Source organism: Pseudorasbora parva, chromosome 8 (genome assembly GCF_024679245.1).
Source record: "Pseudorasbora parva isolate DD20220531a chromosome 8, ASM2467924v1, whole genome shotgun sequence".
In the NCBI taxonomy this organism is placed as follows: Eukaryota; Metazoa; Chordata; class Actinopteri; order Cypriniformes; family Gobionidae; genus Pseudorasbora; species Pseudorasbora parva.
In genome coordinates, this window is record NC_090179.1 from 16,479,230 (window position 1) to 16,504,744 (window position 25,515).

General features: G+C 39.0%; 1 protein-coding gene across 5 annotated transcripts in view; it reads left to right on the forward strand.

The window, feature by feature from the left end:
• robo1 (roundabout, axon guidance receptor, homolog 1 (Drosophila)) overlaps positions 1-25,515 on the forward strand; it is a 368,894-nt gene that overhangs the window by 328,142 nt on the left and 15,237 nt on the right. For all 5 annotated transcript variants that reach the window (XM_067450215.1, XM_067450213.1, XM_067450214.1 and 2 more), the window contains 10 exons: positions 729-963; positions 2,858-2,979; positions 6,046-6,217; positions 11,051-11,254; positions 16,465-16,491; positions 17,347-17,389; positions 18,757-18,911; positions 22,809-23,183; positions 24,013-24,123; positions 25,220-25,352. In XM_067450215.1, coding sequence (XP_067306316.1) covers positions 729-963; positions 2,858-2,979; positions 6,046-6,217; positions 11,051-11,254; positions 16,465-16,491; positions 17,347-17,389; positions 18,757-18,911; positions 22,809-23,183; positions 24,013-24,123; positions 25,220-25,352 — 1,577 coding nt within the window. The remainder of the gene's footprint in view (positions 1-728; positions 964-2,857; positions 2,980-6,045; positions 6,218-11,050; positions 11,255-16,464; positions 16,492-17,346; positions 17,390-18,756; positions 18,912-22,808; positions 23,184-24,012; positions 24,124-25,219; positions 25,353-25,515) is intronic.

The window sequence follows — 25,515 nt, forward strand, 5'->3', positions numbered from 1 at the left end:
TGAGGTTAAAACAGACTTTTACCTCACAAACACAGGCACACATGAACAGAAATATTCCCAGCATGTTCCTTTTTAACATTTTGGGTTGTTTGCACTTTATACGTATTTAATCAAAAACAGCTGAGGCGACATCTGCTTTTATTGGGGCGGATCAAGAATTGATTAAAATCTTTACAAGCGTGTACAATTCTCCTCCCTCCACAGACATATGGACTGATCCCAGTCCTGAACACCTCCGATATAAAAATCATATAAAAATCCCCTCACATTCAAAGTTAGAAGCTTGATTCTGAATCTTCAAATGTGATTTTTGCATAATAAACAGTATACACGTTCCCTTTACTCCACAACAAATTATTTCAATTTAATGGTATTCATAACAGAACAGAAATATATAGTGGTATTCATTACAAACAATATTTATCATAAATGCCTAATCACATTTATGTAAGTGATTTATTATTTAAATGAAACTCTCAGCAAGTCGCAATTTTTTTTATATATATTCTGGAAAATATGGTATATATTCATCTTCTAAGTAAATGTAACCAAAGTTATTGTACATAAATAAAGATGATAAAGATAACAATAAATAATAAATAAAGCATAGCTTAGCTAACTAAACTAAAAACTTGCTTTCTTTACAGTTTCCCAGTGTCCTAGTCCTGGGTAAGGCTAATGTTAATTGATAGCAGGCATTGAAAACATCCTCCTGTTCTGTCCCCCAGGTGGAGCAGCAGTCTCAGTACATTCAGGGCTATAAGGTGATGTACCGGCCGTCCCCAGAGGGCGCTCAGCAGCGTGTGGAATGGGCCATGTTTGAGGTTGGAACCCCGGGGGAGCACAGCGCAGTCGTCACCCAGCTCAAGAAGGGCGTGACCTATGAGTTCAAAGTTCGACCTTTCTTCAACGAGTTCCAAGGCACCGACAGCGACATCAAAGTGGGCAAGACCCTCGAGGAAGGTGAGGAGAGCTTTCTGCCATCTGACCATGGGCTTTGTGTGCTTTAAAGCCTTATGTCCCATGATTCCTTTCTCATTCACGTCACACAAGTCAAATATGATATGACAATATATATATATATATATATATATATATATATATATATATATATATATATATATATATATATATATATATATATATATAAATATATAAATGTTCTGCTGTCAATCGACTAAAAAAGAACTAACTAATCGCTAACTAAACTAACTAAGCACATTTTTCTGTAATTAATCATGCTTAATCGTACCTAATTTTAAAGTGTTTTATATATTTTTATATTGTAATCATTTCACGTTTAATCTTCAAATGAATGTAGAAACAACATCAAGTATGTTTTAAATATTTGATCCAACGTGCAGGAAATAAACTGATTGAATAAAGATTGAATAAAGTTATCAAATACTTAACAGTTGTCGCTGCATATATTATAAATTAAATATAGATAACTTATTAAGTTGTATAAGTTCTTCAGCCAAAACCAATTAATGATTTTCTCTTTTTCTTTTCTTTGATTAACATTAATGACAGACAGCAGCAGGTTTATTAGGCTGCTGTCACTTTAAGACATGATGCACATGGCACGGATCTGACACACATCGTTTTAACCACTTTAGGTTCTTTTAACACTGTATTGAACTAATTTAAGTCTGTGCTTATGAGAATACTCAACAAATTGGGTATTTTGGCATACATTGGGAGATTTGGGAGATATATTTTGGCATACATCTGTGGGCACAGTGGGAGATTCACGGAAGCACGCCAATGCCGCACTGTATTCTCTTTTGTGTTTTATTGCGCTTGAATGGTTTATAAGCATCTGCATGAATAAGTAAAAACGGATGCTACGTTAATTGCGTTAAATATTTGTAACGCAAAAAAAAGCATGCGCTAACGCGTTCATTTTGACAGGCCTGAATATATCTGTATCGGGACAGCTCGGGTTGCTTGGCTATTAAACGTGTGAATATTTGGCTTTTATACAACTTTTGAGTCAGTTTATAATATAATACACAATGTAATATATATTCACCTCTAGGGATTGCTTTCTGCGTTTGCGCCTTGTTGAAATGGATAGGCATCGATTTTATTTTTGGGTTTTTTTTTCCGAACACATTCCGGCTTCCTGCATGGCTGTGTAAACCTCTAGAGTAAGAAAGGCATCCGCCTGCATTCAGTAGTTCTCATTTATGTTAACGTGTGGTCTGCGGCCCATGAGGGAGGGCAAAGCAGGCCATTTAAAAAGCTTCACGAAAGCCAAGCAGCCAACGAGAAGCCAAAAACCCAAGGCTCAAACAACTGCTGTGCTAATTGTTCCGAGGGCGTGTCCGTCTGTGGCTCCGGTTTGCTCCAACTTTTCCTCTCTATGCGCCTGCTTTTTTTAGTTCGAAGCACAAATCGAAATGACGGCAAACACAAAACAAATGTTTCACTCCAGGGCTTTGTGTTAACATGTATGCATTAAGTGGATAATAGTTGTGTGAAGTACAGTGACAACATTGGGTTCACCCCGAGCTCAAGTAGTCGTTCTGCTGGTATCTGGCACTGCCACGGACGAATCATGTTGCTTGGCAGTCGCCGCTCATTATTAAAGTGCACTAATACCGCTGTGGAGTGTGTACTATTAAAATGAGTGCTTACATATGTTACGGAGAACACACACATATACACAAGCTATCCCATGCTATATAGTTCAAATGCATGGGTACCTAATGTTTTTAAATGCACGTGTGTGGTGCGTGAAATCTTCATATTTATGCATAATTGAAGGTGTTAAGAAGGTAGATGCACATGCACGAACACACGTGCATATTGTAAGGTGCGTGTAACATCCCACTCGTGTCTCTTATCGCAGCGCCCAGTGCCGCTCCCAGGGGGGTCACCGTAACAGGAAACGGAGACAACGGCACGGCGGTCCTGGTATCCTGGCAACCGCCCCCAGAGGAGGAGCAGAACGGCGTGGTGCAGGAGTATAAGGTACGAATGAGAGGAAACAGACAATGAGAGGCAGACAAAGGGAGTGTGGAAAAAACAATAGAGAGAAGGATGGAAGTAGAGGAAGGAAATAGGAAGTGGAAGAGGAAATTATAATTACTGGTCTACAGTCCATTCGTTTTATGATGGTACGCTGGTGAATGAACGGAGAGAGTTTAGTGGATATTGGTTTGATTTTCTTTAAGGGGAATTCAGTTGTTGTGACATGCTGCCACCTAGTGGTTATTATGGGGTGATACCACATCATTCACCAGACGGATGGGTGTGTAGGGTCATATAGGGTAGGCTACTTTCAATATCCTGGATAACAATGTGCCAAAACATTCCTTTATAAGCATGCTTTGAGTCATATTTGTATGTTTATATGATATAGTCAAACCAAAATGTATTCAGACACCTTAAACATTTTATCACATAATCAGAGTTTAGAAAATGTTAATAAAATATGAGAATATCTCAAGAGTTAAACTGTGTCAGAACAAATTCATCTTCATAATGTCAGATAGCTTTGATAGAATGGTATGCAGTGGATTGCAATCAACCAATCAGCTGTTCGACTTCAGTAGATTAACAATTAGATAATACCAGTTTAGGTAACCTATTCATTTTGTGTTATTTTGTTGAGTCTGTGGTGTAAAAGGTCACATTAGCAGTCAAATAGTAACACTTAAGTGCAATATGGTCAGGTCAAAGTGTCAAAAATCATTTTTTTAATCAATTTTACTGGTAGTCCACTGTATATATTTTTGGGTATATTATCTCAGTTTACTTTATATATATATATATATATATATATATATATATATATATATATATATATATATATATATATATATAATACTGTATATACTTATATTGCTATGATGTGTTTTCTTACAACTTCTTATAGCAAATATAATAACGGCCTATTTTGTTATTAACCAGTGCCATCTTGTATTTTTTTATTTTTTTGACAAAATATCCCTTTGACTGCTCAATGTGGCAAAATGTTTCCTTATAAACACGGTATGCTATGTTTCCTAAGATAATTTTGTTTAAGAACTCTAAATGCGATTTTTATTTGTGTCTTTTAATGTCCGCTTTGCTAGTATGTATGTTGCAGTGTGATTAGACATACAAATGTATTTTCCCAGCATACCTTTCGTTCTTTATTATCTTTCTTGCATGACTTTTATGTGCTTTTCTTGTCCAAACAAGATAACGGAGCCCATCTCATACAAAATTCCTTTCAGGTGCTCAGATTTTAATGGGTTTGCGACTTTTCAGCATTTAGTTTGTCGGCCGCGGTTGGCGGGAAGAGGTGTGCGGTTTGAGTCGTTCAGTCCTAGTTCATTTTCCAGGTACATTTTTCCAGGCAGTGTAAGGGAAGGTAGTCAGTAATTTCATGCTTGTTAAATTGGGCGAAGAGGGATTTTTCGCTAATCACTTTTCTTGTACACTTTTTTTCTTCTTCCCCATTGTGCCTGGAGAACTTCAGAACCCTCAGAATGTCCTTTCTCTTTACCTCACTTTCTCTCTTTTTTCACTTAATTCACTTTTTTTGGCCTTTGGGGATGTCTAAATCTGGTTAGTGTTTCTGAAAAGGGGGACGTCAGCATGGGAAAAACTTGTAAAAAGGCATTCTGTTTCTATGTGTCATTCAGTAGAGCTCAGCGTAGATCTGTGCACTGACCCTATAATGGAAGTTAGGCGGTCAGAGGGGGCTATATCACATTTCACTCCGGTGAATGGCCCCCCCGCCAGGCCTGTGATTGTGTTAGGGTGAGGGTGGCTGATCCGAGCTCTGCTCACGCACAGGGTCGCACACACACTTTGACGCTCATTTGGACGGCGCGGCTGGCTGAGCTTCCCGAGAGGAGGAAACAGACCAGGGTTCACTGCGCGCAATAAAAACAAAGAAAACTGCATTTTTATGTCATGGAAAAACAGATCTTTGACATGAAGACGGAATGTCGGTACCACAGATAGGGAGTGTTATTGTAGGTGGTGGATCTTGTTTTCGTGACACGTCTCAACTTTAGCGCTGCGTGATAGTGTGTGAATTTATGCAGGGCGACTGACGGCAAGGTTGCCAGGTCTGTGGGAAAAAAAGGACATATCCCTAATATATACCATTCCAGCATACATATTTTACAGCCACTATTATGCAAAATAAACACCACTATATCTTAGTGATCACAAGACATAGCCCAAAAATAGCTGGAAAATCGCAGTCTTGGCAACTCTGGCTGACAGTAACATTCAAATAGTCATACTTTTCAGACCAGAGATATTTATGCACTTAGGAAACTTAATTTATACTTCGCTAGATATTTTGTTTTGTTCTGAAGACATCTTGAAATTAGTTTTAGACAAAGTATAGAATTAAATAAATTAATAATAAAAATATATATATTTTCACACACACGTTTGGACACAACTGGGTATGTTTATGCTTCTCTAGATGTGAAAAGTATATTTTTTTCCCTAAATGCTTCTTTTAATGTTTGAAAATAGTTTTTTTTAGAATTTTCTTCTTTTTTTTTTTACACAACACAAAGGCTTGGACACACCTTAGTATGTTTATGCTTCTCTAGATGTTAAATGTATATTTTGTTCCTAAAGACTTTTAATGCTTGAAATTAGTTTACATATATATCTTTTTTTTTTATTTTTATAATTTTTTTACTCAAAGTTTTGGACTGAGTGAATATTTGCTTCTTTTGATAAAAAAAATATTTTATTCTAAATAAAAATAAATGCTTTAAATTAGTTATGTGATACAAATAAGTAAATAATAATAATAAATCCTACATATTAATTTATTTAGTTTTAAAGTTTTGGTTTTAATTAAAATAATTGTTATAATTCATTTTGTGTTATTTCAATGTTTTAAAGACTTTTATTGAAGAAGTGCTAAATAATAATACTTTTGACTGGTTATTCTGTGTTAGTACCACTTAAAAAGGTTCAGTCATTCAGAACAGGCTTGTTATTCAACATAAATCCTTTTTATTAAGTGCTAAATGCTGGTCACCCATCCTGTTCTCTTTACTTTTCCTCCTTCAGATCTGGTGTCTTGGTAATGAAAGCCGATACCACATTAACCGCACTGTGGACGGTTCGTCATACTCGGTTCTGCTTCCCGGCCTGGTCGCAGGGGTCACGTACAGGGTGGAGGTGGCAGCCAGCACCGGAGCCGGCCCCGGGGTGAAGAGCGAGGCCACGTCCTTCCAGCTGGGTGAGTCGAACTTAGACGCTCGACCCTTCATGACAGTTAAAGAAGAGCACAATATGAACAGTTGATTGTCTTGATAATCATAGCTCTTATACAGCTATCGGCCCTTTTTAACACCTGGCTGTTATGATGACTGGAAAGGTTTATGATAATGGCCACTACCTGAGTGTTTGTGCTTGTGAATGGCAGGGTTCTAACTTGCCTTGTGGTTTGCCACCCAAAGGTATGTAAGTTACAAAAACCACCTTATCAGAGTCCTCATTTTCATTCGAGAATAATGGAGACGTCACGTAAAGTGCAGTTTAAAGCCTTTAATTGCTATAAAAGTTTATTTCTTCATAAACTCACCAGCATTAACTTGTTCAGCCTCAAGACATCGGTGGCAGCAGTTAAACTGCACTGAATGGAAATGATTGTGGGGCAGCCTGGAGTTGTGCCAGTCTGTACAGGTGGATAATAGGCCATCCATTTATGCAAATCTGTTTTTAATAAGATGTCAATCACAGGGCCTTCAAAGACTAATTTACAGTCTGATGTTTGACAGAAAGAGATTAAATGGTATTTTGGAACTCTGAATGCACAAAGAGAGAGACACATACATTAAAGTACACTTAAAAAAACAGTTGATCATCTTTTGAACCTACATTAACTAAAGTTCCTGATTGTAGAATGATTTTTAAAGGGGTCATGAATTGAGAAATAAGGGTTTCCTTGATCTTTTGATATATATAAGACGTCATTATTCTGTTAAATATTCTGTAAGTTTCAGAACTTAAAACGTCCTCATTATTCCAAAAACTGTTTTTATTAACAGCAAAGCTGCTTTCGAAATCGAGTACATCTCTTCTATGTAGTATGCGAAAAACCCAGTATGCCAACAGAGTAGTGTGTCCGAATTCAAATTATAAAAAAAACAGTAGGCGAAAAGTACCCGGATGACCCACTACTTTTGTGCTGCACATACGGTGGACACTTTACTATCCCATGAGGCCACGGGAGAGGATTTATGAATGGAGGTGATGGGACGCAACTGGTGATTATAGGTCACATGCAGTGGTGTAGTCTACGTGATACGCAGGTATACGCCGTATACCCACTAGGAAAGGACAATGATTTCCGTTTACCCACTAAAAAAAGCGTGAGGATACGTAACAATATCGTTTTGTGACAGAACTTTCATTCATAAATTCACCACGTCTGTGTTGCGAACACAGACTGTGGTTGCGATTGCGAATCACTAACGTTTTTGACTCTTTGAGTGTTTCCGGAAGCCTGCCCCTAAAGCTACAGCAGCTTCGCTTGACACTTCAGCTGTAGCAGATGACACGGACGTTACAGAAAATCCAGTGCGACTTGCAATTTTGACCAATCACCGCAACTTTTCTGCACTTTGATCAATTATTTGCTGCGTCCTGATTTTTACACGAGCACCTCTGCAGTCTGAGCGCGATGCACTGAAGCTCACTCGCTCATATCTGAGGTAAATCATTAACACCATTACCGCTTACATTACAGGTTTTATTGAACTAAATACATTGCAATCGGCCAAAACAAATACGCAGTTTACTTTTCTAAACAAAAGCGATTCAAGTCCGTGTTTCTCACACTGTTCGTGTGAATCGCGCAGCAGTTCTGCACACACACACACAAAATACCGGCAATCACAGTATACTCACTACAAAAATCTAGACTACACCACTGGTCACATGATAATGAAAGCATGGCGGATGTAGTTCGTCCGGATTGCATTTATACTTCATTCATTCATACTATATAGAAAACACTTTTTTAACGGCCACAAGGTTAATTTAAATTCAAATGTAGTACCTACCCACATAGAACACGATTTCAGACGCAGCCCTAGCTCCCAAAACAACCTGTTTCTGATTTGACCTCAGTACGACATCATGGAGCGACGAAAGACCAATGCCTACTTCTACATCATTGCCTCTTTAGCCCCGCCCGATTCACTAATAAATGCCATGCGTCGACCGACTGACGTTTTTTTCTGTGTTTTTTGATTCAACGTGTAGAATTGGCATCGGGCCATCGGTGAGAGAGAGAGCTCTGATTGGCTGTTCAGTTTACCAAACAAAAGTGATGAAACAAAGTTCCAGTAAGACACTGTTCGTTTCATTTTACTGCAGTTTTTTTTTTTTTTACCAAGACACAGTTCGACAGGCTTTTCAGAGTGACTGAAAATAAAAAAAAATGACGCAGTGACGACTGTATTGGATCCGACAGTAATTTGGCAACACAGAAGTGTGAGGAACAGTGTTTTCACCATGTGTCTCTATTGCTTTGTCTGTTACAGATCGTTGGATATGTACTCATTTTACTGAAAATGATGAACGATGTGGTATATGACTGTGGAAACTTCATACTTAAACTTTATTAGTCACAACCAAGACTCATAAAGCATATGTAACACGAACTTATAAATGTTTCACAGTTGGCGAATGTTTCAACTATGTAAAAACATAAACACCTTTGTAGAGTCTTTGATTCAACACTAATATAATGCAATAAAAAACACTATCTCACAAGGAAAACATAAAAATAAGGAAATATGTTGAGCTGAATTTGACCATTTGCCAACATCAGAAGTTTTCAAAACTATTCCACACAAGTAATTGCAGGGACGTTGAAAATTATTTTAATATGCAAAACTGTTAACCAGTCATAGCAGTGGGCGTTTACCTCCAAGTCTTGAATGCGGCACATCGATCAAAACTGAGTTTTCAAAGAGAGGGTCGAAACAGGATGGAAAATAGCTTATTACTTATTAATTAGGATATTTTTTGTGATGCAAAAATCTTGCTAACACTATAGGAATAAATGACATTTTAAAATGTATTCAATATATTTAATTAGGAAAACTGATTTTAAATTGTAATAATATTTCTTTCAAAAACATATAAAAATAATAATTCAAAGGTAGTTTAGTCGGCATGTTTTTGAGTAACACATTGCATTCTGGGTAATACTTGTACTTGTCCCACATTGCAAGATGTTTGCTAGTGCAGAGTTGAACTGTAACCTCACACACAGATCCACAGCGGAGAGCTGTAGATTTTCAGGCAGTCGGTTTGCTCATGCACTGAAGCGCAGTGTGGGATGAATGAACTCGGCGCCTCTTGAACGGAGTGACTGATCGGCTTCCATTCACCGCCGCTGTTTCCCCTGCTGAGTGTGCTTCTGTGGCCTTACACCGAGGTATATAAAAGGACCTCTGGAAGCAGAGGATGCTGGTCTCAAAAGCATTTGTCACACCGTGGGCTTTCTTGCATCTCTGCATCCTACGCACCTGTCCTGGCCTAGCTTCTCAGCGGAGTCTCAGTCACAACCAAACAACAAACAAAACCTCTGAGACAGGAAGTACAAAGAACAGACTTACAAAAACAGAGCAGGGAATACAGGGGGATGAGGAAGAGATGCTCAGGTTTCGGAGGAACCTGTTTGCCCCCGGCTTGGAAAAGAAAACAAAAAAAAAGAACAGTGTCAAATGATGAAAGTGATGCCCACATGAAACAGGGAGAAAGAGGAAAAGATGAAAACAAAGAAACAAATCAACAGAATGAAGGTTCTTTTGGGTCGACAGCCCTTGTTTCTCTTTAATTTAAGAGCGAGAGAAAGCACAGAAAGGAAGTTGCGCTTTTGGTTGCAGACAGACAATGTCTTGTCATTCATCATTTATCTTTTACATAATGGATAAAAGCACTGAATGCAATGCAGTGTAATGTTGCTCAAAAGCATACAGACAACTTTGGGGTCGGTACGATTTTTAAAAACTAAAATTGTGAAATATTAATATTATTAAAATCAGTTTTCTGTTTGTAATATATTTAAAAATGTAATTTATTTCTGTGATCAAAGCTGTATTTTCAGCATCATTCCTCCAGTCTTCAGTGTCACATGATCCTTCACTAATCATATGCTAATGCTAATCGTCATTCCAGTCCAAAGTCAACATTTGGCAAAATTCATATTATTAAACGTAAATACAATTTATAGAGGAATGAACCGTGCTAATTAAAACAATTATTTTCTGTTGCTGTTTTATGTTTTAATAATTATGGCTTGTTTTGTTTAGTAGTAAATAGTAAGTACTACGTATAAGTAAGTATTATTAATAAGTATTATTTTGGATACATTAATAATTGTTGTAATTAAAAACTGTAAAATATTTGACATTCAAATGAATACATGCTAACACTTGAGCTTAAAGAGATAGTTTACCCAACAATGATAATTTAGTTAAAACTCAATTAAAGCTCCTGTCTTTCAATCAACTCTTTTTTTGTTTACCCAAAAAAATATAATTTAGTCATGATTTACTCACCCTCATGTTGTTCCAAACCTGAATGAGTTTCTTTGTTCTGCTGAACACAAAAGAAGATATTTTGAAGAATGTTTGTAACCAAGCAGAGAGAGCAACCATTGACTGCCATAGGATGTTTTTCCCAACTATTGTAGTCAATGGTTGCTCTCTCTGCTTGGTTACGAACAAAGAAACTCATGCAAGTTTGGAACAACATGGGGGTAAGTAAAGGATGACCGAATTTTCATTTTTGGGTGATCTATCTCCCTTTAAGTGTCTATTATAATAATTTACTTGGAATATTGAATGTATCAACTTTGATTGTCAGATAATCTTTTTTTTTCTTTTTTCTTTTGTGGGGAGGGGGGGGGGATTATTTGAATTGCTGAATTAAAAAATGAAAACCATTTTTTGCATTTAACCTAAACTATTCCTTTAATTTTTGTATCAGTGATATGGTCTATATGAAATATTTTATGAACCTCTCCATCTATATCTCATTTTCTTTATCTCAGACTCTTCCGGTCGTGTTCTCCCGCCGCCGCTGGGAGATGAAAACACGATTTCTCAGCAGATCTCGGACGTGGTCCGTCAGCCGGCCTTCATCGCGGGCATCGGCGCAGCTTGCTGGATCATCCTCATGGTCTTCAGCATCTGGCTGTACCGCCACCGCAAGAAGAGAAACGGTCTCAGCAGCAGCTACGCCGGCATCCGCAAAGGTCAGTCCATCACTCAAGGCTGAACTTCAGAGGTTAAAGGGTTAGTTCACCCAAAGATAAAAATGATCTCATTAATACTTACTCTTATATCATTCGACACCCAAAAGACCTCCGTTCATCACGTCGTTACAAAGCCCATCTCACAGTGGCTCTACAATTATTTTATGAAGCGACGAGAATAGTTTTTGTGTGCAAAAAATCAACAACAACTAAATAACAAGTTCTATAGTGATGGGCCGATTTCAAAACAAAGCTTCCTGAAGCCTCAGAGCTTAATGAAGCAGCGTATCGATTCGATTTGGGCAATCCGAACCGCTGATTCCTTAAGCCCCGGAACCTCAGGAAGCAGTGTTTTGAAATCAGCCCATCACTATATGTTATTTACTTTTTTTTGCGCACAAAAACTATTCTTGACGCTTCATAAAATGATTGTAGAGCCACTGCAGTGAGATGGGCTTTGTAACGACGTCTTTAGTGCCTTTATGGGTCTTGAAAGAGGAAATGACATTGGTGTCAATGATCAGCCATCAGATTTCAACAACAATATCTGAGAAATTAATGACAGAATTTTCATTTCTGGGTGAACTAACCCTTTAACTTGATTTTTCTGTTAGCGCTGCTGATGCTATACTACAGTGTATTGGCATTTAATGATTTAAAAATACATAAAATATAACATCAGTAAGAGGTTAGTCACCCCAAACCTAATAATTATGAACCCATGAGCTTTCATTAAGAAGGCGTGGCGTGTCTCATCTGAAACTGAAAAAATCCATCTGATCTTTTAATTTTGAGTTTGAGTTTTCACATGTTAGTCAGAGGCAGATGTTTGATCGTGTTTGGCTTGTCACAGGTTTAATCCCAAACTTCAGTCTCTTTTATAAAAGCTAGTATGAAAATACGTGCTTCAGGTTTTGCAACTTTCCTAAATTTAGATGAGTCTTATCCCTTCACCATCATATAAATCTTTTTTTTTTCTTCTCTCTGTGGTCCGCTGTCTTAAAAAGCCGTTTCCTCTTTTGACCTCGATGAATCACAATGGATTCCTTACAGTCTAAATTCAGAGCAGCTTTTGCTTTCTTTCCGTTTTCTCCTTCATTGAAGAGATGACGGAGACGGTGAACGGAACAATGCTGGGTTTTTTTCTTCCGATGTGTGTCTCAAGGACATGAAGCTAATGGAATGTTTATTGGCAGGAATCTAAAGGAAAAGATCCAAGCCATTCATTAGCTTTAGCATTCATACACTCCCAAGGCTGGGCCGCATTCAAGTTAATTGAACGTGTCGACCACAAGAGCACAAAAAGGCCTAAATGAATATGTCCATTTTTCAAGGTTGAGAGCACCTGAATTCATTTACCGGGATGACTCGACAACATCTCGTTTCAACAGCCGCCGAAGATTGACAGGCAGCTTCTAAAGAGACATTCTTTCGAAATGTTATTTGAATTATAGAAAACATCTTACACAACACAAAGACTGTTTGCAAGGCTCAACATTAAGGATTACATGAGGACGTGCACTTTTATGGCTTGCAAACGTAAAGAAATGTTATTTAGTCTAGTCATCTCCTAGTCTAGTTAGTTATAACCATGTTATCGGAAGCTTAAAGCAATGCATGTTTTTTGTTTTGTTTTTTTTCACTAAACATCCAGCTGGATAAATCTTTATTGAGCCCTGATTTGGGTATGATTGCATACTTTCTGCAAGGCATAAGTCTATACTGTGTCTTTTTGTTCCTGCAAAAAGGACTTTCGGCGCCATGAAGGGCCTCTGACCTCTTGTTTTACTACTAAAGATGTTTCAACTCTCCGTATTTCTCTATAAAGCCACAAGAATCCACAGGTTGCCATGTTTGAACCAGTAGCTGCGAGTCTCTTAAGCGTGAACGTGTTTGAGCAAAGGTGGATAATAGTAAACACATGAAGTGGTAATCTGTTTTCCGTGTGGAGCGGAGTGATGCGGCTGAGAGATATATTATCTTGCAGTGTGTGTGTGTGTGTGTGTGTGTTTGAGTATGTGAATGTGCGTTTACCTGTGTATGTGTGATAAATTGTTTAACTACACAGATCATCCCCAAACCTCCGAGATTTGATTTACTTATCGTCCATCAAATGATCTTTTCCGCATGCTGCTTTTGGCCTGCCAAGCGTCAATCTATTTCTTCTTCAAAACCTTCATGCATACAGGATAAAATCATAAAAAACGGGTCAATCTATTAGACTCATCTTTTCTCCGAGCACTGCCAAGAACCAGACGAGCGCAGCAGATAAACGTGACATTTGAAAAGGACGGCAACGGCTGACAATTTTAAAGGTTGTTTTCCCGTAAATATGCGAAGATGAGAAGGTGAAGAAAGCAGGTGTTGAATTCTGGTGTATCGGTGTAACGCTGCCAAAAAACAATCCTGACGGCGTCACGTGCATCAGCTTCCTGCACAGATGCTTTGATGTTTCTGATGAGCTGTTTATTCTGAATTCTCAGCCCATATCGCTCAGATTGATTCAGCCGTGTTCATCTGTTTATGGGAGCCTTTGATCAACATGAAAGAAACTAGATTTCAGATCAGATTCGAGGGTTTGTTATAATAGATTTAAGTCAAAGTTAATAAAGTGCAGCCTGGCACAATTGCTTGCATATCTGGGTTAATTTATAATATTATTTATTTTTATACATTTCATTGTTATTATTTAATTATATTATATTAGTGATTTATTGCAATTACACTTTATATTAAATTAGTGAAGCTTTTGTGACAAGTATCAGTATCAAGATTGATACTAGGGCGTCCCCTTGACTAAAGCTTTTTCTAGTCGACTAGTAGTCGTTCCTTTAAGTGATTAGTCGACTAATCGCATGTGTATATTAATAATCCATATAAATCATAATAATCAGCCTTTAATTGCCTATATATAAAACATAGCCTAAATTTCCAATTGTATTGCTTCTAACTTCCAAGACTAGAAAGCATGGCTAAATAACACTTCCACAAAAGCACATGTCCTCATGTAATCCTTAATGTTGAGCCGTCTTTGTGTTGTGTAAGATGCTTTCAACAATTTCATCAACATTTATAACGAATGTCCCTTTAAATCTGCCTGTCAATCTCAAAACAAGATGTTGTCAAGTTTCATTCGGATTACGTAATTGAAGAATATTTGATTTCGACTCAAGTCGGTTGATAATTGCCAAGTCCAAGACGGCGGAAAGCGCATCCTGTTTGTTTTCTTTATTTTAGAAGCGCACAATGTTTCCTTTTTATTGTGCGTGAACTAAAATAAAAGTAAACCCTTTACAGTTTTGAATGAAACAGGCGCCTTCATGTAATCCAGTTAGCAGCTTCCACAGCCTCCACTTGGATATGCACCTAGTGATAGAGCACATTCATGTAGGTCAGGGGTCGAGAAGCTATTTTTCCAAAAGAGCTTCAGTAAAAAGTTAATTTTACTGTGGCTAACAATTAATTGCCAAATGGAATTAATTGTGCACGGCTTTCACTGTGAGGTTATAAATCCTCTGTGGGTGTGTGAACGTCTACTGTGTTTATGTGAATACTCGACTTGGCATTTTGATATATTTGTTTATTTGGCTGTTTAGGCGCGCAACCAAAGACAAAGGCTACTATTGTCCGTGATGCCAGTAGAATTCAGTTCTCTTTCGCGACTTTTATTATTTTCATCAACTGAAATCTGTGCGGATTATCATAAAAACAACACATTTATTTATCACAAGGGTCTTTACGGCAAAAGTCAAAGTACTAGTGAGTGGAATGTTTCAAAATGTCTATGCGCAGCAAAGAACCAGTTTCAATAAAAGGATAGGCCTATATAGCATACTTATACATGTTCTAAAAATGGTTTTCGGTTCCCTTAAACAATCCCAGTGCAGGAGCTGTAGATTACCACAGAAACAAAAGTGGTTAGTTGATTGCTGTCGTGACTCGTGACACTTGCGAGCAGAACTTAACGCGCGGCCGGTACATTTTGAATATTATTATTATTATTATTACCATAACCTTCGCTAGGCTGGGCAACTAGGTAATTGTAATTGGCTTGTTTTTTTCTGCAGAGAGCGGATCTCTGTTGATGTGTCAAATTTTTTTATCGATCACTTGTTGGTAAAGTTGATGGTAAAGCCATTGGTTCTCGACCACTAATATAGGTTACGTTACAGCGAGTGGCCAGCGTTGATTGAGGAAAGGCGAATGTTTGGATTTCCTGTCCGACGCACTGTAATTACCACAAGGACCCACCATTAGCAATCATTCCCTCATTGACCTTGAGGATGTTATTTTTGTTTTTGTGACTAACCGACTAATATAACTTTTGGTTGACTTAGCCATTTCTAGTAGACTAACGATTAGTTAAATGTTAGGGGGCATTGCTAGTTGATACTATAATCAAACTTGCAATTTTCACCTTATACATTAGATACCAGAACATTAGACTGGGTAAACCCAGCCGGCGATTTGATTTCGCTTTGCAACTCAGTCTGGTAAACTATACATTAATTTCTACTGCTTCTGTTCCACTTTTGCGGGAACCAATCACAGACTGGCTTATCCACCTGGTGCGCTATTGGCAGGTTTAACAGTATGACGGATAAATAAGTGATGTGTCGTTGCCTGTTGATCACGCCTCTTGTGCTCTGATTGGTTGAAGGACTATCCAACAGCATATAGAGTCATTTAAAAAATGCCCACTGATCACGCCTCTTGAGCAGTAGAAATAAAGAGCAGATTCCCCAGACCAATGTTCAATCCTAAACTGAGCTTGATCTGGTGATAGCCAGACAACCAGAACATAGTAAAGAGAACCCTTTTTACTAGGGCAAGTGTTAAGCAACCACTCTGAATACCCTAAAATCTAGATATCAATATTTTCTCCTGTCTGTGATAGACATTGAATAAAACCCACAAACCCACAACTGTACAACCACAGAGATCAGAAGACAAGGAAAATGAATTGAACTCTGTATTTATGATGAGGTTTTAATGTTCTGAGTAATTGGCAACAGACCTGTTTCATCAGAGACTCTAATATAATCGCAAATGCCTCATTGAAAACTTTTTCCAATAGCTGCATGCATATTGAAGTTTAATGCACAGTACTGCTATGATGAATAATTAATTTCTGAATAATAATTCTAAATATGAATCTGATGAATAATTAACGCATTCCTTTTCTTTCTCTTTGTTCTGTGTGTCTGCAGTGCCCTCCTTCACCTTCACCCCCACAGGTAATCACACCTTCCTCACAGCACATATGCACATAATTCCCACAATCCCTAGAGTGTGACGACTTCCTGCCCAGTGGAGTTGGAAAGTGAACGGCGGTGCAATGTTTTTCAGCCATTATAATGAAGTGTCCCTCAACACACGCTTCAGTCACGTTCGTTCTGCCCGGCAGAACTCAGAACAAATATGACACCACCAGGCGGAGTGTGGGAGGCACGGTCTCGCTTTAAAAATACATCCCACCACAAGAAAGGAACCCCAGTCTGAGGTTTACATGGATAATCAAAGAGAACTTCAGTCGCATGGACTTGTCAGTATAAAAAGAAGTAAAAAATAAAAGACAGAGAGGGAGGAAAGTGCTTAAAGAGAAGAGTGCTTGACTAAAGAGGGCTGTTAGAACTGGCAAAGGAGCTGATCAAAGCGCCGGCACCCACCATAACGCCGGATAGGAAGCTGTGACATCAGAGGTTTTGTGGCCAATTAGACAAAGAGAGCTGGCCTTGCGTGAGGATTGAACTCGGATGACTTTTACATACGATAGAAAGACGCTTAAACCCATTCATACCTCATGCAATCTTTCTGTAACTGCTGATGACACACCTGGTTTTTGTCAGGTTTGATTGAGATTAAGAAAGAGAAGGCTTGTTTTTTAGTAGCAGATGCAACCAAACAAGCCTAATTTCCATACGTTTACTGGTTTTAAAGCTTGCAAGAAGCTCGGATGAACCACGTTTTGACAAACCTGTATGACTTTCTTCTGCCGAACACAAAAGGAAATATGTTTTGCCCTTAAAAGCAAAATGTTTAGATGTTTTCCATGTTATTTCTTCATTAATGTAATGTTCTTGTATCTACAGTGGCCTATCAGAGAGGAGGAGAGGCTGTCAGCAGTGCAGGAAGGTGAGATGTTCTAAAAAATAGACATTTTGTTATTTAACCTTAAAATAGTCAAGTTAATATTCATCAGAAGCCAACAATGTCCGTGTTGAGGGTGTGTACTGTAGTGTAGTTGCATTTTATTGACACAAGGGGGCATTTGTGTCTTTGCAAAGAGACCTTTGGAGGTTGTACGTTGAGTCCTGCAGAAACCCAGATGAGACAAAAGCCCCTCGTTTCTACCATGCTAATGCAATATTTTCAATTCATTTAACCATTTGCACTGGAGCATTCTGTGCATGTATGTGCACCCTTGCTCGTGTGCACTTGTGCATGTGTGACATCTTTGTCCTCGTTTGAATAGTTGCAGATGGTATTTAGTGTGTCTTTCCCTTTTTGTCATCTTTTGGAGTCCAGCTTTTCATTGAACAGGTCTTTGCCCTTGCCTAAAGGAAAGGTTTAAGCCTTTTTTAAGCTTAAAGAGTCCGTTAGAAAAATACAATAAAGAGATAGACCATGCTGCAGGGATATAAGGCATGAGCGTTTGCTTTGAAGCATCACGTTGAAGATTCGTTGCTCAAAACTCTTTCTTTGATGTTTTTTTTGTGTGTGTGTGTCTTTGATAAACGTCTCTGAAGAAAAAAAATCCCTCAGCTCCTTTATTTCTCTTGTTTCCTCAAAATCATTTTAATTTGACCTTGTTTGAATCATAATAGCTTATTGTCTAACAAAAATCAGTGTTTTGAAGTATAAATATCTCATACCACTGACTTTAAGTGCAAGACTGGATAGAAACGGTTCAGTGTGTATTCATATATGAGTTTATCCAGAGCTTTCTCCAGCTCTTGAGATCATGTTGATTGACTGTGACACCCTGGCATGCGCTGGGAGCGCCAAGCTCTTCCTTTAGCGATGGCTCGGTTCATTTGTGTTTTTTTCCCAGGCTGGAGCAGCAATGTTCTCCAGCGTTTGGGTAATCCACACAGAGATCTAACGGTCACGAGGCCTCGGGGAAACGGTGTCATCAGCCATGAGCAACTCAAGCAAACACAATCCATTTAGCACAGATACAGCCTAATGCCCTGAGAGATGCACTGGGATAGAAAAAGATGGGATGGGCTTCTTGTTTAAAGCTGAAGTGTGTCATTTCTGCACCACCAAATGGAATATTTTTCCTCTGCCTGCCATTGGTTGGACAAAGCCCTTAAACTCATGCCATTGGCTGTTCCAGTGTTACTGTGTAGGCTGAAATTATTCCCGTCTGCATTGTCAATAAAAGTCTAAAAATGTAATTAAAACATGATTGAATACAACTGATCGTGATCATACCTTGTGCATTTACTGTTTTCAAGTTAACGTTAGTACTAAATCACATTGTGCCTGTTTTCCAGGCCAGGTTTATTGAATATAGGTGAACCGGCAACCCAGCCCTGGCTTGCAGACACCTGGCCCAACAGCTGCTCCAATCACAACGACTGCACCATCAACTGCTGCACCGGGAGCAACGGAAACAGCGACAGCAACCTGGCAACCTACAGCCGCCCAGGTAAGCCTGTGTAGTAATCTAGTTGTAGTGGTATATAAATATTGCACTTTATCTTACACTTCTAAACATCTAGCATTTTAGTTTAAAATGCCTGGAAACTGATGTGTAAAGAAACCAAAATATGATAAATCAATTATGGAGATCATTTGATAGCACTTTTATCCGAAGGAAAAACGATTTCTGAAGGAGTTTACTTGCAAATGAGGAAAACACTTGTTAACGGCTAGCTAAACAAGTTTTATTATGGTAACTGTGACTAAATGATGTGTTTTATTTGATTTAAAACAACCAATTAACATTAACGGTGTTCATTTCCCTCTTATACCGCCATGTTCGTGCAATGACATTTTGCTAAATTTCATTGAAGTTTCAGCTTGTTAATTTCCACTAAAGTTTCCAATTTGGAAGAAGTGGCGTTCTATTGTACCATTCCAAGCAGGAAATTCCAACTTTCCAAAGTTTAATGGAATGCAACATAAGTATTGTGTCCTTCCTTTGACACACAACTGTGTGTGTGATTTGTTGGAACGTGGACGTTTGAGGGAAAATAAAAGCTCCTGATATTGAAAAAGGCCCTGCAGGCTTTATTCCAGCTAATCCAATCAGCCGCCTGATTTCCATACCGCCGTTAGAACCTTTTAATGCAGCTTCTCTAAGTGCTCGCTTATTCAGGAAACCAGGAGTAGCTACAGAGGTCAAAATGGACCTGAGAGAGCGAAAAAGAGAGGGCGAGGGAAGAGAAGGAGTGATGGAGCACCTCCAGGTGGCTATATTTCAGGAGTCAGCAAGTTACTCTACAAACAAAAGAACGCCAGGTTGACTTGTGAGTCCAAAGAGACACGCACACTGAAAGTGACAAAGTGGTGTTAATGTAGTTACCCAGTTTTCACAAAGCAAGTCTTAGTTTGGACAGCGGTGTCACTGTTGGTTCATTTAATGATATTTAAATGTCACTACAAGAGCTTTTTTGTTCTCCGATATCAGCTGGTGTGACTAAGCCGTTGGCTAAGAGTATTTCATTCATAACAGAACCCTTAAATGGATCCAATCCTTTTAGAAAATGTCTTTTTATTGAATATAAGAAATTTGCTACCATATTCATGGGTAGACCTGAGGATTAGGCTTTGTGTTTGTTCATACCATTCATAGAAACCATAGATGGGGCTATTCTAACCCAAAAGCTTTGCTTTACCTTTGATATCCGTTTATTGGGAGTGTGTTTTCACTAACAGATTTTATCCATGTCGCCTTCATCAAAGCAGGAATGAAGGATAAATGTCGAGTGATTCTCACAGCATGACATTTTAAAAAGCTTGACACCCGCTTGCCTGGTGTGCCAAATACTAAAAAATCTCCAGGATATTAACCGGATCAGTAACCACAGGGCTTCTCTGGAAAGACGACTTAGTTTGTCTCATTCCACGGGATCTTTTATCATTGATACGTCAACCTTTGAAGTGCAGAGCCGTTGCTTCTTATGGAAACACGAGCTACGCTTGAAATCTGTCCAATGGCAGTCCGCGGTATTTACGCGCCAAGCTTCTCGCTCAGATCCCAGGGAGGATTTGAATATTTTATGAGCCGGGGAAAATTGGATCTGTCAGAGGATGGGCTTTTACAGTGTTCCTCGTTTTGGAGGCTTTTGATTCGGACGTGTTGGAACATCCTGCTTGATGAGCTGGGATGCCTTTCGCGCGGCTGCTCGGGAAACTCAAAGTGACACGCTTGGCTTGTGTCACGGACAAGGGAGAAGGAGGGGGAAAAGAGATTGTACGTTATCAGGGATTTTGACTAACAAGTTTTATCTTAGTATTGGAATTTCAGGTATTCCACATCATCATAGAAATGTCTCCTTTGTCTGAAAACATCGTTCTCGATGATTTAAAACTAATCAGCTTTTTTTTTAAAAACCAACCTAGTGTCTTCGCATTTACTAGTTTCTGTGAATGTTAACTTATTTTAAAGGGTTAGTTCATCCAAAAAGGAAATGTATATCATTAATGACTTAATGTCGTTCTACACCTGTAAGACCTCCGTTCATCTTCGGAACACAGTTTAAGATATTTTATGTTTAGTCCGAGAGCGTATGCGTATACAGTCCATGTCCAGAAAGGGAATAAAAACATCATCAAAGTAGTCCATATGTGACATCAGTTGGTTAATTAGAATTTCTTGAAGCATCGAAAATACATTTTGGTCCTAAAAAAAAAAAAATCACAAAAAAACTACAACTTTATTCAGCATTGTCTTCTCTTCAAGCGGCATCTCTCTTGAAGCCAATACGGAAGTAATGTAAACTGCAATTCCTCAACTGGCCGCTAGGGACAGGCTCCAGAAGGGAGCAGAATCTTATTGGGCCCCATGTTAAAATGGCCAACTTTACAGCAGAAAAAAAACATGTTTACAGCCTGGTACAAATTGTGGTTTTTGCCTATACAACTAATTTTGACCTTCATGACAACTGTGAGGAGGGTGAATTTTTTTCTAACTCATTCATTTACGTTATATAAAGCCTTAAAGTTCTGCATAATTAAGGGTGTGGTTACAGGTGGATAGCCATTTATCCGCCGTCTATAGTTATTGCGTCACCTAAGCTCCGCCCACATCCCCGCCTTTTTGCCCATTTTCTGTTATCCGGGAGTGACACGCGATGACGTGCTCACAAGATGGCAACGCCCAGCTCGCCCCTACTTTAAGCTTCAGAACTGCTTATAAGAATCCTATGGGTGACGTCACGGACACTACATCCATATTTTTTTACAGTCCATGCTTCTCTTCTGTGTTTGTGTTCAATCCTCAAATAAAGATTCAAATGGTTGTGAATCAGCTTATTGATTCATGATTTGGATCGCCAATGTCACGTGATTTCAGCAGTTTGACATGCAATTCCAAATCATGAATCAATCTGCTGATTCATGATCGTTTGAATCTTTATTTGAGGATTGAAAACAAACATGGAAGAGAAGACAATGCTGAATAAAGTAGTAGTTTTTGTGATTTTTTTTTTTTTAACCAAAATGCTAGCCTGACAAGCCAGACCCTCATCAAGATGTTTGGTCTGGAAACTCATCATTGAAAGGGCCCAATCCGAGGGGCGGATAAACGGTTGTCTTTCAAACTCCCTCTGCACGCGATAGGATAGCGCTACAACCAACCAGAGCAACGTGAAGTGGAGCTAGCTGATAGATTAAACTTTCGCCGTATCCGGTCGGCAAAACTTTGAACACATCTTCCCTTTTTAAGAATAACTTCAGTGCCGTTCTTTGCTCTTTTCTCAGAGAAAAGCTTAACTCCAAGTCTTCAAGAGTCCCGGTCAAAGCTGATTTGAAAGACCGCTGTTCTCCAGCTTCTGTGTTTACTAGTAGCATGCAAGCACAACCCTGCCGTCATGTTGTTATGCCCCGCCCACCGACTCTATACACAATGTGATTGGCCCGACCAGAGTTTGGTTTTTACAGCTCAGAAGGGTATTGAGAGTTGCTAGACGACACTCGCAGCAGATTAGATTTCTGCCGCTAGTGTGCGTCTAGATTTCTAGGCTACCAAAATGTATTTTTGATGCTTCAAAAGATTCTAATCAACCAACTGATGTCACATATGGACTACTTTGATGATGTTTTTATTACCTTTCTGGACATGGACAGTATAGTGTGCATACACTTGCATACGCTCTCTGACTAAATATAAAATATCTTAAACTGTGTTCCGAAGATGAACAGTGTTCTTACGGGTGTGGAACGACATTAGGGTGAGTCATTAATGACACAAATTTAATTTTTGGGTGAACTAACCCTTTAAGTTTTTCAGAACCTACAACATATTAGAATCCAGGTTAACCCATAGGTCCTAAACAGTCCTTTGGCTATCAAAATGTCTTACCCCTCTTTTATCGTCCAGCCGACTGCATTGCCAACTACAGCAACCAAATGGACAACAAGGCCAGTAACCTGCTGGCTCCAGACACAGGCCTTTACAGCGACGTGGACCTCTCCAACAAGATCAACGAGATGAAGACCTTCAACAGCCCCAACCTAAAAGACGGCCGTTTCATGGGTCCTGGTGGACAGCCAACGCCTTATGCCACCACCCAGCTCATCCAGTCCAGTCTGGCCAACAACAACATGAACAGCAGTAGCGGCGGAAGTGGCGGAGGAAGTGCAGACCTTAACGAAAAGCAGAGCTGGAAGAGCAGCCAGGGAACCCCTCAGAAACTGGCCGACATCAACACACCACTGCAGTATAACGTCATGGAACAAAACAAACTGAACAAGGGTGAGTTCTGTGGATTTAATTGAGGACCCCAAAACGTTAAAGATTTATTCAAATTCGATTGTGAAGACTAGTTCAAACTCTTCAAAGAAAGCCATGCCATGGCATGTTCTCTTGGTTAACCACAGGGATGCATCATATTGTTGCTCTTCTTGTCTTGTTGATTAGTTGTCTCCTCATATTCAGACTGTAATAAAAGTGTTAAACAATTTTGGTTCTTAATAACATCTCAGGCACTTTTACATAGGGCTCTTTCACTTTTAACCCCTTTTATATCCGTCACGGCTACTCGTATTGCATATGAGTAATTTAACTCTACACTCTGCTAGTCAACTTAATCCATATTTATAGCTGTTGTTTTACTGTTTGGATGGGGATGAAGGTAAAGAGGAGGCTTGTGAAGTGTCGAATGTCTCAGAATAGTGTGAAGCCAAAGATCTTAGATTACTGTACAAATAAGGGGGAATGTAACTCAAGCTCAAAGCTATCCATTATCTGCTGCTTTATATTGTGCCACTAAAAAGGTCATTGTGCTTGTGTTTTTACTCAACTTGCATGAATCTAACTGTGTGGGTGTAATATTTCACACTTGGTAGACAATTGAAACCAGTCACCAACAAGTCATAACAGCTTATAACTGAAACCCTTTTGTAACCTTTTACCACTCGCCTGTCTGACGTCAAACTCTGAAGCGTCAAACTCTCTTTTAAAATGTCTGCTTTTATAAAAGCTTTCATTTGTCTTGTTCACAAAATAAAAGTTTTCCTTTACTCTGGTATATAAAAGCCTTTTTTTATAATAAAAACTCAATCTCTTGACTGTAACCCCTTAGACCACTACCGAGGTGAGGTTCCTGTCTCAGTCACCATCCCCTACAACCAGGCCCAGGACGCCCTCACAGGAGGAACCTACAGCAGCTCGGATAGAGGAAGCAGCACCTCTGGTAAGACATCCATCAAGCCATCCACCCGTCCATCCATCCATCCACCCAACCAAACAACCCATCGATTCAACGGTTAATTTCTCATAAACCTGCAGACATAACCTACTAAACATTTGCAATTTACCCATTATTCCATTTTCAATTCCATTATTTCAGAGCCTTTTCATCACCATAAGAGGCAGTAAATCATATGCAAAACGGGACATTTTCAAATCGCTTGCTCATTGTTGAGAAACTACAGGGAACAAAGAGAAACATTTATGTCAGAACAAAAGGGTGTGATTCTTCCTCACGATTTTCCACACGAGGTGCGTGGCCGCATATCTTAAACACGGCTGCAACAATCACTCTCTCTTTCCTAATTTCTGTAGTTAAAACCATGTTCCCTGCAGATTTCTAAGGTCTGCCGCATTTTCCCGGGATGTTTCTGATTTGGAGGATATCCCCCCTCCCTTTTTGCGAATAGCCACACCGTCATTAATTACTCCGGCTTTCATCCATCCGACTCAAAGAAAGGGGGGATAATGTTGTCAGAAAGCTGGTGTTTGTTGCGGGACAAAGATAAATGAGCCCCATTCTGCGGCGTATGCAAGGCTGCTGGCGTAATGCATCGTGTCTATTTTTATATTGTATTTGAAGTTCAGGTAATTAAAGAGAGGGTCTGAGTGCGTGGAGGTCCTCACAGCTCATTGGCTCTGAATTTTAATTCCTTTCTGTTAATTGGCCTCCAATGTTTCTCTTTTAAATGTTCTCTCATTCTCCTCTCCTCTGGGCAATGGAGAGTGTTAGTTTTGAAAAATGACTCATTTTTGATGGAGAGCGCAGCGTTAATTACAAATAGAGATATAATGCACATAAGCGTTTTACAGCGCATAAATTATGGTTGTGGGTGTCATTAATGTTGCTTCTCCTGAGTGTAAAAGTGCCATTTGTTTCACACATGCATCAAGCTCAGCAAACAAACTAACGGAAGAAGAAATGAACCAGGGCTTATAAACACATTTTAGTTTTCAATCGAATTTATTTACGAGTTCAAGTGGCATTGTGGGCTGTTGCTGTGTTTGTCACACTATTTTTTTGTTTGTTTGCTTTATAGGAAGTCAAGGGCAGAAAAAAGGTGGGCGAACTAAACAGGCCAAACAGAACACAATGAATTGGACCGAACTGTTGCCACCACCTCCGATTAATCCACCTCCATGTCATGAATACACACTCTCAATGGATGACAGGTGAGGTTTTCACTTTTAGTGTGTATGCTTATAATGCAAATTCGTAAGTTACGTATTTCCTATTTCTCCAAGCATTGTAATCAGGGCTTGACATTAACACCCGCCAAATGCAGGTGGATTTCAGCCATCACTCCAACTAGCCCACTTTGGCAGGCTAAATTAT